At 49.4% G+C, this 12,655-nt stretch overlaps 1 protein-coding gene across 1 annotated transcript; it reads left to right on the plus strand.

The window, feature by feature from the left end:
* Positions 1 to 11,380: 11,380 nt before the first annotated feature.
* On the plus strand, positions 11,381 to 12,331 carry LOC127028287 (olfactory receptor 14J1-like). Its single transcript, XM_050914012.1, has one exon. It carries the CDS (start codon positions 11,396 to 11,398, stop codon positions 12,329 to 12,331), a length of 936 nt encoding a protein of 311 aa, XP_050769969.1. The 5' UTR covers positions 11,381 to 11,395.
* The last annotated feature ends 324 nt before the right edge of the window (positions 12,332 to 12,655 follow it).

The raw sequence follows: 12,655 nt of genomic DNA on the forward strand, positions 1-12,655 counted from the left end.
CTCTCCAGTTGCTCCCTACTTCTCCAAAATGGGGAGCCACACACTGGGACACACCAGTGCTGAGTGGAGGGGGATGAGAACTCCGGTTGTTTGGCTGGCCCATGCTCCTCCTCATGCAGCCTCCTATGCAGCTGGCCTTCTTCATAGTGTCCATACTCTACTGGCTCGTAGGGCATCCCTTGTAGCGCCCAGGCCCTTCTCCTCAGTCACTGCTCTGCCGGTCAGGTGCCAGCCTGTTCTGAGGTATGGGGTTATTCGCCCCCCTGACCCCTGCCGATGCAGGACTGGCCACTTCTCCTTGTAAAACTTCAAGTGATTTCCATTTGCCCAGTGCCAGAGTTTCTCCAGGGCCCCCTGGACTGAAGCTCCATTGGCTCAGCTTTTCATGTTTGGGTGCAGCTGTTTCATCTTGATTGGGGTGTCTCTCACAAGAGAACAGCATGAGGAATTGCAGGGCACTACAAATGCCTTCTCGTGGAGAAACTGTGGGGTCCTGGGGCTCTGGCACTGATAAGGCCATAGGTCTGCACCCCGAGGGGAAGTTGCCTTTTATGGCCGAGAGTGGCAGGAACACTTGGAACACTGCCTGGGGATGGACAATGAGTCAGCTGAGAGCTGAAGGGTCATGGTCAACACTGTGGTGGGTGGGTGGCTGTCTGCTACGGACATCCTGATGAGGAAGAGGAAGTAGATGAGGCCTTCTTCAGAGAACTGGAAGAAGCCTCCTGTTTGCGGTCCCTAGTCCTCATGGCAGACCTAACTATCCCACTATTTGCTGAACGGGCAACACAGCGAGGTGAAAGCCATGCAGGAGGTTTTTGGAGTTCATTGACAACGTCTTCCTGACAAGGGTGAGTGAGGAGCCAGTGAGGGGAGGTGTCCTGCGGGATACCATACTTACAAACAAGAAACAGCTGGTCACGGATGTAAGAGTTGGGGATGAATAGGGAGAGTTGAGGTTCCTGAAGAAGGGAAGAAGGCCAAGAACAGGACTGCAGGAGCAGGCTTTGGCCTGCTAAGGCATCTGCTTGACAGAATCCCATGGGATATGACACTGAGGAGAAGAGGGGTGCAGAGAGCTGACGATGGTCAAGGATGTCCTCTTCAAGCTCCAGAAGGGTTGTCCCCAACTTGCAGGAAGTCAAGCAAAGGTGGCAGGAGGCTGGCATGGATGAGAAAGGAGCTCCTGACAAAAATCAAGTGTGAGGAGGAAGCCCAGAGAAGGGGAAGCTGGCTGCCTTCCAGCCTCAAGGCTTCTGTGATTCTGTGCTGGAGAGAGCCATCTCAGTGTGTGTGTGTGTGTGTGCTTGTCTGTGCAGGGACAAACTGGGGGGATGAGGGGATCGCAGGGCCAGCTCCTGGATAGACAGAGGTTCTAAGAGCAGCTCCTGGGAGGAACCATACTGTATCTGTGTCTACATAGTGTTATGAACATTTCCCTCCCTAACTAGTATGCAAAGCACTCTTTATAGTATGAAAGTGTATTAACTTTCTTAATATATTTGTAGTTCACAAGGTACACTGGTTAGTCATGCTTGAGGAAGCAAACTAAAGGACACCAGATCATCACAAGGACAGCCCAGCCCTTGAAACAAAGCCTTGTCTTCTCAGTATCTTTGAGCTTTCCATGATGATAAAAGCTACCCTTGGAAAACCAAGATAATGCCAGCAGCCCAGCCCCTCTAACACATCTTTGAGACCCTCCCAATGTTGTCTGGCATCAGAGAGAGGTAATTATAGCAAGACCAACTCCAGGAATGTTCTGGATCTGTAGACAAGCAACAAGACTGCTGATGGATGATGGTGCTGCAGAAGCAGTTGCTTTGTGAAGTTTTACTATGATTAGCAATGGGTAGTGTGTGTGTTAATTAGTGATTAGTCAAATCCTGTTGTACCTGAATGCTTGAAGAGTGTAAGAACCCTCTGTATTAACCACATTCAGGGTGCCCCAATTTGTCCGGAACACCCCAGGCAATTGACTAAATATTTACACTTGTAATTCTACACTTTGTGTTGCAGCCTCAGTCCTCGGTCGGCACGGGCCTCTTGTGAATTTGCCTAACAGTTTGGCGACCCAGATGGGACACAGCCGACTCACCTGATCCAACGTCTCACTACCACCCAGACCCTGAGGATCTCCACTGCGAGCTTGTGAGTGAGTTCCCCTCAAGATACTTGGGCACAGGGGTAGAGAAGCATGGATCTTGCTTGGCAATAAGGAGGTGATTTTTGTAATGATGGGAGGCAGACAAAGTATGGTGATGAGGTCACCGGTAGGTGAATTGCTGCAGCCCTGGCAATCCATTGATGGGATGGTTGGGTCGTCAAAAGCCCGAGCCCTGTGTCAGGAAATTTGGCCAGAAGTGACCGCCTTTGGTGATGTGTACCAAACGTGGCCACGGCCTGGTTCTGTTGATGACATTAGGCTGAGCTATTTATCCCAGCAATTGAAGGATTGGTTCCCATTACAGCTGGACTATTGGGGTATCTGGGATAATTACTGGACTATTGGGATATCAGGTATTAAAAAAAACCGAAACCAAACCTAAAAAATTCCCTCCAGAGCAGAGAATAAGAAAAGATTTCTGAATGAACGGGAAAAAGAAGAGTGCTGTACATTCTGGAATTTACAAATACCAGAGAGAAGTTTCCCCTCTGGGTCGGAAATTGAATAAAACCTTCAGCCCAATGGGAAAATCCGGAATGTTCCCCATTCAGCTCCACCTGCCCATCCTACTGCTCTTTTTTCTGCTTTTCCTCTGGTTTCTGCTCCAGCTACTGCTACTGCTTCTGGTTTGCTGGCACCTCTCTGACAAGAAATTCTAGGGCCAGGACTGGAACCTGGCCAGCTTTCTGTGGGAACAGGCCGCCTGCCATTTGCACCATGCTGCTGTCACACAGCACTGTCACCACAGTGAATACATCGCTATGAGCTGATTCTGTTAATGGCGGAACACATAAGAATGAAGTCATGTAATACACTGAACCCTGTTACTCTACTCCCTCCACCTGGGGAAGAAACTCCACATCACGATTGTCTGGTAACAACCCGTGAAGCCGAAAAGACTCAGAAATATTTACAGATGTGCCCTTTCCAGATCCGGATCTTGAACTATGTGTAGACGAGTCCCCATATTATCTCAATAGTGACCAGGTTACAGGTTATTCAGTAACTCCTGAAAATAAAGTCGTGGAGCCTTTGCCACTCAGTCCAAAGCTGAGTGAACAAGCAGCAGAATGGATTGCATTAACAAAGACTTGCCAGCTGTCCAAAGACAAGACTGTAAATACACTGATTCTCGATATGCCTTTGGAGTGTGCCACGCCACTGGGCAGTTCTGGAAGGGGCGAGGCTTTATAACTTTTCATGAGAGTACTGAACCATTAAAAACTAGACAGTTGCCACAAAAACTAGTTGTCATTCATCAGCCAGCCGATACTGGTGAAAGGACAAAAGAAGAAATAGGAAAAGATCTAGCGGATGTTGCAGCTAAAGCCACAGCACGACAGCCGTACAAAACACCAGGCTTACAAGCAGTCCAGCGGTCTGACCTGGTGTTATCCGCTCCTGAAAAGATCTATTTGACTGTTCCTGCTGAAGAAATTGACTCTTGGAAAAGGTATGAAGCAACCAAAGACTCCCAGGGAAGAGTACTCCAGAGAGAGGGACGGAAAACCTTCCTATTTTACCTGAGCAACACCTGATTCCCATAGCAAAAACGCATCACCATCCAGGGCACTTGGGGACAGTTGCGCTAGCCCACACAGTGCTGAAGAATTGGTTCATGCCAGGAATTTATGCCACAGCCACACAGGTAACTGCCTCTTGCATGCACTACCTTTAGCCTTAATGCATATTTAGCAAGACCTCAACAAACAACAAAGCTGTCTCCCTATGAAATACTATTCAAAAGACTGATACAACTCCCTGGAACTTATGTACCCGCTCATGTCAGTTTATGAGCAGGAAATGCAAATGTGGCCCAGTGTATTTTACAGGTTCAGAAATTCTTAAAATACAATCAGGCCTGGGCACAGCTAATATAGCCAGTACCTCTAGAAGGAACTTTGCTTCAATCGAAGGAGTTATGTTTGGGTAAAAGTACACCAAAAAAAGGAACACTTATCCCCTTGGAGGGAGGGACCGTTGCTGGTATTGCTCACCTTTCTCAGCAGTAAAGGTGGAAGAAAAACCGACTTGGATCCATCACTCCCACCTGAAAGCTCTGACCGGTCTAGAATTGGAACCAGGAAACCCTCCTGCCACCGAGGGAACATCCATCCCTGGAAAGACAAAACTACCCATAGCCACGAACCTACACAGAGCTGGTGGATTGGCTGTGACCTCGCTAACCTTGTCTAAAAAATTCGACAACAGGAAAGTCAAAAGTAATTTGTTACTTATGAATTGCACAGGGACTGAACTATATCCTTACTGAAAACTACAGTGTAATCAAGAGATAATTCTCTCTGTTGCAATATGCTGTTTGGTTTTTCGTACTAAGAATCATACTTTCAAAACCCTTACACAAAACCTGTTATAATGATACATCACATCATAGATTTGTTCTGGGCTGGAGTTTATCGAGCTCTGCAAACTCCCAAACAATGTGGATGATAGCAGAGAAATTAACACGGTATTCTGTAGGAAGCCATAATCAAAGGAAAGATAATTGTAAAATGTTGGTTTCCTATGGGATCCTGATTGGTTCGAGTCATCTAATCTGGGTCCAAGCCTTACTGGCTTAACTAAACAACCAGATCCAGTACCCACTAACCCTTTTGCAGGACATACTTACCATGATTATGATTTCTTTGAGGATTCTACTCCTCTATTTACACGACTACATGAGCAATATTGGATATGTGGAGAAAGGGCATGCAAGTATTTACCCCCGACCTGGGCTGGGCAGTGTACTCTCGGTGCATTAATACCATCTGCACAGGTTAGAACCAGTATCTCTTCTGCCTCTGGAGCTCATAACTACTGGTATATGTGAGAAAAAGCATCACAGCCCTCTGACAGAATGTGGCACTGAGCTCCACCTATGTGTAAGAGCTTTTATCCCATGGGTAGGGGTTACTAAATGAGAAAGCATGGTTGGAAATGTGTCAACAGAATTAGCAAAAACCATTAAGGAAACGGCAGATAGTATGACAGCCCTACAGGAAGAAATCACATGATGATCACAAATGGTAACAGAGACTCGATTAGCCTTAGGCTACCTATTAGCAGCAGAGGACGGAGTATGTGCATTATTGAATGACAGCTGCTGGGTTTATGCAAATCCAGACCAGAAAAATGAAACTGATATAAATAAGGGAAAGACACATTTAAAAGTAATACATGAATTAAGAAAGGCATCTCCCCTCCATCTATTTGGGTGGTTAACCTCTTGGCTCCCACACTTGGGTATAAGATTGTGAACTGAAAGGATTTTGGATGTTGTCTTCGCTCTCTTATTTTGCTTTTTAATTATATATATGTCTTTGCAGTGTTGTATCACCTTAGGCACTTGACTTAATACTAAAACAATGGATAATATAATATGACAGGTCCCTACCTATTATAGCAATCGGTCTTTACAGTATAAAGGATATTCACTTTGTTAATGTATATTAGTTCACATCATACACTGCAATGTAATGAGGTAGTGGAATTTTACTAGAGACTTCGGTATTGTCCATGACTAGAGTAAAACAAACGAAAGGACAGCCCAGCCCTGGAAAGAAGGACTTTGCTTTGTGGAAGCTTAGAGCTGTCCCTGAAGGATAAAGGATACCCTGGGACAACTAAGGTAACGCCAGCATCCCAGCCCCTCTGACACCTCTTTGAAACCCTCCCAGCATTGTCTGGCATCACAGATCAGTCACTTGAGCAAGACTGACTCCAGGGACAGTTGGATCAATAGACAAGCAGCAAGAATGCTGCAGAAATATTGTTGTTTTGCAAAGTTTTGCTATGATTAGTGATCACTGGTGTGGGTGTTAGTGATTAGTCAAATCGTGTTGTACCTGAATGTTTGAAGGCTATAAGAACCCTGTGTAAAGCCACATTCTGGGTGCCCCAACTTTGCTGGGACACCGCATGCGCATGAATAAATATTTGCCCCTGTAATTCTTTACTTTGCCTCCTAGCCTCTCTCCTCGGTCACCATGGGCCGGTTGCGAATGTTTGTGACAGCAAACACTGTCCAGCAGTAACTAAAACTTAGGTGTGTTATCAATGCTGTTGTCATGACAAATCCAAAACATAGCACCATACAAGCTACCATGAAGAAAATTAACTCTATGCCAGTGAAAACCAGCACACACAGGTACCATTATAATTAAAGGCCCATACACACATTCACTTGCAGATACAGGCAAGCGATATGTACAATTACAGATACAATTAGAGCCACAGACACCATAAGTGTGTCTTATGATTTAGTTTTAGGTAGTTTTGCGAGGGGCAGGGAGTTGGACTTGATGAGCCTTATGGGTCCCTTCCAACTTGAGATATTCTATGATTCTATGATTCTACAGTCACCTCTTTTGACTGGCTCGCTATGCTGTGCTTGATGCACCCCAGGACACGGCTAGCCCTTTTGGCTGCCAGGGCACACTGCTGACTCCTGTTCAACTTGCCATCAACCCAAAACCCCAAATCTCTTTCCACAGGGCTGCTTTCCAGCCTCTCGTCCCCCACTTTGTATGTATAACCAGGACTACCCCATCCCAGGTGGAGAATCCAACATTTGCTCTTCTTAAATTTCATACGGTTGGTGATTGCCCAGCTCTCTAGTCTATGATATCTCTCTGCAAGTCCTCTCTACCCTCGAGGGACTCCACAGCTCCTCCTGCTTTAGTATCATCAGCAAACTGACTTAATGTACATTTGATTCCTGCGTCCAGATCATTTCTAAAAACATTAAAGAGCACTGGCTCTAAAGTGGAGCCCTGGGGAACTCTGCCGGTGACTGGCTGCCAGCCCGATGTAACCCCATTTACTATAACCCTTTGAGCCTGACCTCTCAGCCATTTGCTCACCCAGCATATGATGGACTTGTTTAGCTGTGTGCTGGACAGTTTATCCAGAAGGATAGTGGGAGAGACAGGATCAAAAGCTTTGCTAAAATCCAAAACCACCACAACTACTGGCTTCCCTTGGTCAACTAGATGGGTGACCTTGTCATGAAAGAAACTTCAGTTGGTTAAGCAGGACTTTCCCCTCATGAACTCATGCTGGCTATGACGAATGCCTGTGTCCATGTCTGGGCTCCCCAGTGACAACAGAGAGATGGAACAACTGGAGGGAGTCCAGCAAAGGGCCACAAAGGGCATCTCTCACATGAGGATAGCTTGAGTGAACTGGGACTGTTCCGCCTGGGCAAGAGAAGGAAATTTGTGGCTGTTCCTACTCCAGTGTGGCTCTATCCACAGGCCACAGTCCTTCAGAGGTGTACCTGCTCTGGTGGGGGTGACTCGTCCCAGTCCCTACAGGGCTGTACCTGTTCTGGTGTGGGCTTACTGAGAGGCAACCGCCCCTGAGGTACAGCTGATGTACCTCCAGTGTCAACTTATCCACAGGTCACCGTCCTTTTGACTCCAGTTCACACTGGAGTTTTAGCAAGTTCCCTCGCTGCCCCCAAGACCACTCCCTCATGGGAGCAGAGTGGCAACAAGAAGAGCCAGTGAGGTGAGCTGCCCTGCGGGACTTCCTACTTACAAACAAGGAAGAACTGCTCAGAGATGTAACAGTCAGGGATGAGAAAGCAGAGTGTAGGATCCTGAGAAAAGGGAACAAGGCCAAGAACAGGACTAGAGGAGAGCAGGCTTTGGTCTGCTGGTCGACCTGCTTGGCAGAATCCCATGGGACACGGCCCTGCAGACAGGAGAGGTGCAGAGTGCTCTTTGATGGTCAAGGATCTCCTCTTCAAGCTCTAGAATGCTCCACCCCCACATGCAGAAAGTCAAGCAAAGGTGGCAGGAGGCTGGCATGGATGACAAAGGAGCTCCTGACAAGAAACAAGCAGGAAGAGGAAGCCCAGACAAAGTGGCAGCTGGCTGCCTTCCAGCCTCAAGGCTTCTGTGCTGCTGTGCTGGAGAGAGCCATTTGCATGTGTGTGTTTGTCTGTGCGTGGGGGATCAGGGGGAATGAGGGGATCGTGGGGCCAGCTCCCACATAGACACAGGGTCTCAGACCAGCTCCTGGAGGGATCCCTAGTGTCTGTGTGTCTCTATAGGTATACATTTTCCACTAACACAGCCTTGCATACAAACAGCCCAACCCTCATTTACCCTTTCTCCGCTGACCCTGCTTTTGCTTGCTTTGTACTCTCCTTTGGTGTTTTGGAGATTGTGTTCATGGCAATTCCTACCTGGCTCTGTAGAGACCTGCAGCTCCTCAGGCTGTTATCTGTGAGACTGCACCACCAGCATGGGGAGCCACCTGCACACAAACATGAACAGCTGGCCAAATGGAGCTTCAGTCCAGGGGGACCTTGAGAAACTCAGCGGTGTGGCCAACAGAAACCTCTGGAGTGACTCTGAGGAGAAGGACCTGGGAACTACGCCATACGAGCCAGTGGTTTATGCTCACCAGGAACAAGGGCAGTTGCATACGGGGCTGCAGTAGGATGAGCATGTTCACCCAGACCAGGGGAGTCATTCTGCCCCTTGACACAGCACTGGTGGGGACCCACACACACGGGTTTGCCCCAGTTATCGGCTGCCTATTTTGATGGAGATGGGAGGAGCTGGAGAGTGCCCAGAGGAGATGTGGCAAGGTGGGGTTTGGGGCCTTAAGCCGATACCCTGTGTGGAGGGGCTGAGAGACCTGGGCTTCTTTGGCCCTTTTGCCCAGCGGCAGAGAGGCTCAGGGCAGTGTAGGAGTAGCCTGAGACTGCTTGCAGGGTGGTTTCAGAGATGGTGGAGCTTTTCTCCAAACTGGGAAACATCATGGGAAAGAAAAAATGCCACAAAGGGAGCTTGGGAGGTTGAGACTGGAGATGAGGAGAAAATGCCACTCCAAGTGCAGTTCTGTGTTACAATAGACCACCCAGAGAGAGTCTGGATTAGCCAACGCTTTGTATTTCAATGAGCACTCTGTGAGGATGGAGAGTTCTCAGTAAGGGTAGGAAGACGCTCAGGTGAGACCAGGGTTGGTGAGCAGGGCGGACATCACCAGCCTGCAGGGAAAGAGGTGCAGGTGTGGGATACGTGTGGTTGAGAGATCTGAAGGTTCTGGCAAGGCTGGAAGCCTGTTGCTCTCCTGGGCTATGGCTCTTCTCTGTGCAGTTGATGCCTGTGAGGAGACACCTTACCATTATAGCACCAGGACTTCATTGCCTCCTCATGGCAACCCATGAGCCTGGAAGAAATCATACAGCAGTCCTGCTCTAGGCATTGCACATCCCCACATGACACTGCCCCAGGAAGAGCCCTGAGCAATGTGTGAGAGACAGGATCTCCTCTCCCAAGGGTTGCGGGTCAGGGCTTGGCTCTTTGACTTAATAGAACACATCCAGGTTCAGTCAACATGAGAGCCATCTTTTCCTTTCCTTTTCCTCCCTGTCATCACTGCCTCCAGTTTTCTGCTCTAACCACACCCCAGGGAGGCTTTGTCAGTAATGGTCCTCAGTGGGACCCATTAACGCTCCTTGAAAGTTTGGAGTTTGTATCTGACTTTGACGTCTTGAGAGGTTTCTTCAACTTCCTCTCACTGTCTGAGGTTCATGGAGTCAGCACCAAACCCACCAGAGGGGTCATTAAAATGTCACCTTGAGCTGGTCCTGTGCTGCTGAGCTGGGCTGGGCTCCTGGGATGGAGGGAGCTGTCATGGCAAGTGGGCAGCGCTGCAGAAAGACAGCTCTGCCCAGGAGCAGCTCCTCTGCAAAGCGCAGCAGGGCTGAGGGCACTGCCTGCAGGCACCGACGGGAGACATGTGAGAAGGAGAGAGGTTAAGGGCAGTTCGGAGTGGGAGGATGCTGAGAGCTCAGTGGAGGAGAAATCTTCACAGCCCTTGACACGGTAAGTCTCTGTGTGCAGGGCAACGCAGCTGCAGTTCATGGAGGGATCTCCTAAAGCTGGCATAGCCCACAGCCTGCGGGATCTCTCTTTGGTGTAGAGGAGGAGGAGGTGCTCCAGAGCAGGGCTTCCCTGCTGCACCATCAGAGGGACAGGACATGATGGCTGCCTTCTCCATGGGACGGCTGCAGAGGTGTGAAGCTGGGTGTGCAGCCAGGGGTGCCCAGGGCTATCCTTCCAAGCAGGGTCACTGCACCCCAGGGGGCTGTGTGCTGGGGCAGGGGCTCTGCCACCTGCCAGGGTCAGCACTCAGCCTGCCCGGGGAGCTCCCCACAGCGCTGTGGGGAGAAGCTGTGGGTGGAAGGAGCGACCCCTGTCAGGGCAGGGTCCTTCTGCTGTTGAGAGGGTGCTGCATGGGTCAGGGCTGCTCACAGCTCCAGATCACCCCACGACATTGGCAGAGGCAGTATTTCAAGAGGCAGGTCAAGGCTGGGGCTACCTTAAGGATGAAGACCTTTCCAGGGTTTGTGATCTCACCTTTCTTCTAAGGGAAAAGGGAAAGGAGATGTCAGGTTTGAATACGCACTGAGACTCCTGAACTGTTACACGGAGGGATCAGCACATCTGCAGAAGCCTCCTAAAGTGCCTTCCCCCACTCCTCTGCCTCCAGGCAGCACCAGCATCACCTTTGCTTGCAGCACCAGTGCTGATCTGCCCTACTGCTTAGGACCTGCTAAGAGGGAGATGGGCCTGGGCAGTGCCCTGCTGCCAGGAGGGGTCTGCAGGGCCGAGCTGAGCAGAGAGCGGGTGGGATGGGCTCTGTGAGCACTGAGAGGGAGGAGACCTGGGGACAGAGAGCTCGCGGCAGGGACAGCTCCAGGCAGCAGAGAGCCAGGCCACCCCTCTGCATCACTCTCTGCTCAGCTGCATGGGGAAAGAGAGAAGAGTTTGGAGAAAGGGACTTTGAAACTGGACTCCTCTGAGGTCACTAAAGTCCAGTTTCTTCTTCACGTATGTTGTTAGTGAGGTTGTCCTCCGACAGAGAAAGGAGTAATAAGCACAGGGCACTTGTTCAGTCATGGGCAGAGCAGCTCTCCTGACTGTGCATTAGGGCAGAGGGAGCCCATTTGTCCCTCAGGTCTCTGCAGTGTTCAGGCTGAGAGCAATGTGAAACACATTCACTTCTGCCCCTTCACAGGAAGTGCCTTCACTCAGCAGCACAAACCTGAGCTCACAAAAAAGAGCTGAACAAAGTTCCCCCAAAGAAAGAGAAGTAATTTTGAGGGGATTTTTTGGGAAACAGCAGAGGATTGCTCAAAAAAGTGTGACTTAACTTGTCAATGTCTTCACCTCTTTCAACAGGCCCCATGCCCACAGTGAAGAAATGTCCAACAGGAGCTCCATCACGGAGTTCCTCCTCCTGGCATTTGCAGACACACGACAGCTGCAGCTCTTGCACTTCTGGCTCTTCCTGGGCATCTACCTGGCTGCCCTCCTGGGCAACGGCCTCATCATCACCGCCGTAGCCTGCGACCACCGCCTCCACGCCCCCATGTACTTCTTCCTCCTCAACCTCTCCCTCCTCGACCTGGGCTCCATCTCCACCATTCTCCCCAAAGCCATAGCCAATTCCCTCTGGGACAACAGGGCCATCTCCTACCAAGGGTGCATGGCCCAGCTCTGTTTCTTTTTCTTTTTTGTGTCAGCTGAGTATTTTCTTCTCACTGTCATGGCCTATGACCGCTACGTTGCCATCTGCAAACCCCTGCACTACGGGACCCTCCTGGGTGGCAGAGCTTGTGTCCACATGGCAGCAGCTGCCTGGGGCACTGGGTTTCTCTATGCTGTGCTGCACACTGCCAATACTTTTTCAGTACCACTCTGTCAAGGCAATGTCCTGGACCAGTTCTTCTGTGAAATCCCCCAGATCCTCAAGCTCGCCTGCCCAAATGCCTCCCTCAAGGAAATTCGCCTTCTTGTGGTTAGTGTCTGTTTATTCTTTGGATATTTTGTTTTCATTGTGCTGTCCTATGTGCAGATCTTCAGGGCCGTGCTGAGGATGCCCTCTGAGCAGGGACGGCACAAAGCCTTTTCCACGTGCCTCCCTCACCTGGCCGTGGTCTCCCTGTTTCTGAGCACTGCGATCTTTGCCTACCTGAAGCCCCCCTCCATCTCCTCCCCATCCCTGGATCTGGTGGTGGCTGTTCTGTATTCGGTGGTGCCTCCAGCAGTGAACCCCCTCATCTACAGCATGAGGAACCAGGAGCTCAAGGATGCTCTGAAGAAACTCTTTGAACACAGACTATTTCTTTGTCATTAAGGAATCCATCATCTTTATGTGACTCCCAGGGTATCTCAAGAAAAGTCAGGACTATCTTTTGTTCTTTTCTTTATTTTGTATTTGGGATTTATACCTGTCTGTGATAATATTAATTGCAAATAAATAGTAGTATGCTTCCCAATTCTTGACGTTCAACATGTTTTTTTCTGAGGAAGTATCCTAATGTACCTAAGGAAGCAGTTTCCTTGCATAAATAAAGAAGCCAGCAGAAAATCCTGAGTTTGAGCTCCCATCCCTGCAAATCTTCTCTGGAGCTGGGGGACCAGCCTCAGCATGCAGAAGGAGTTAAATCACCAAAAGTCT

Source organism: Gymnogyps californianus, unplaced genomic scaffold (genome assembly GCF_018139145.2).
Source record: "Gymnogyps californianus isolate 813 unplaced genomic scaffold, ASM1813914v2 HiC_scaffold_31, whole genome shotgun sequence".
Lineage (NCBI taxonomy): Eukaryota > Metazoa > Chordata > Aves > Accipitriformes > Cathartidae > Gymnogyps > Gymnogyps californianus.

Bases quoted from the DNA above. Each gene is read 5' to 3' on its own strand.
- LOC127028287 (XM_050914012.1), top strand. From the start codon at position 11,396: ATGTCCAACAGGAGCTCCATCACGGAGTTCCTCCTCCTGGCATTTGCA.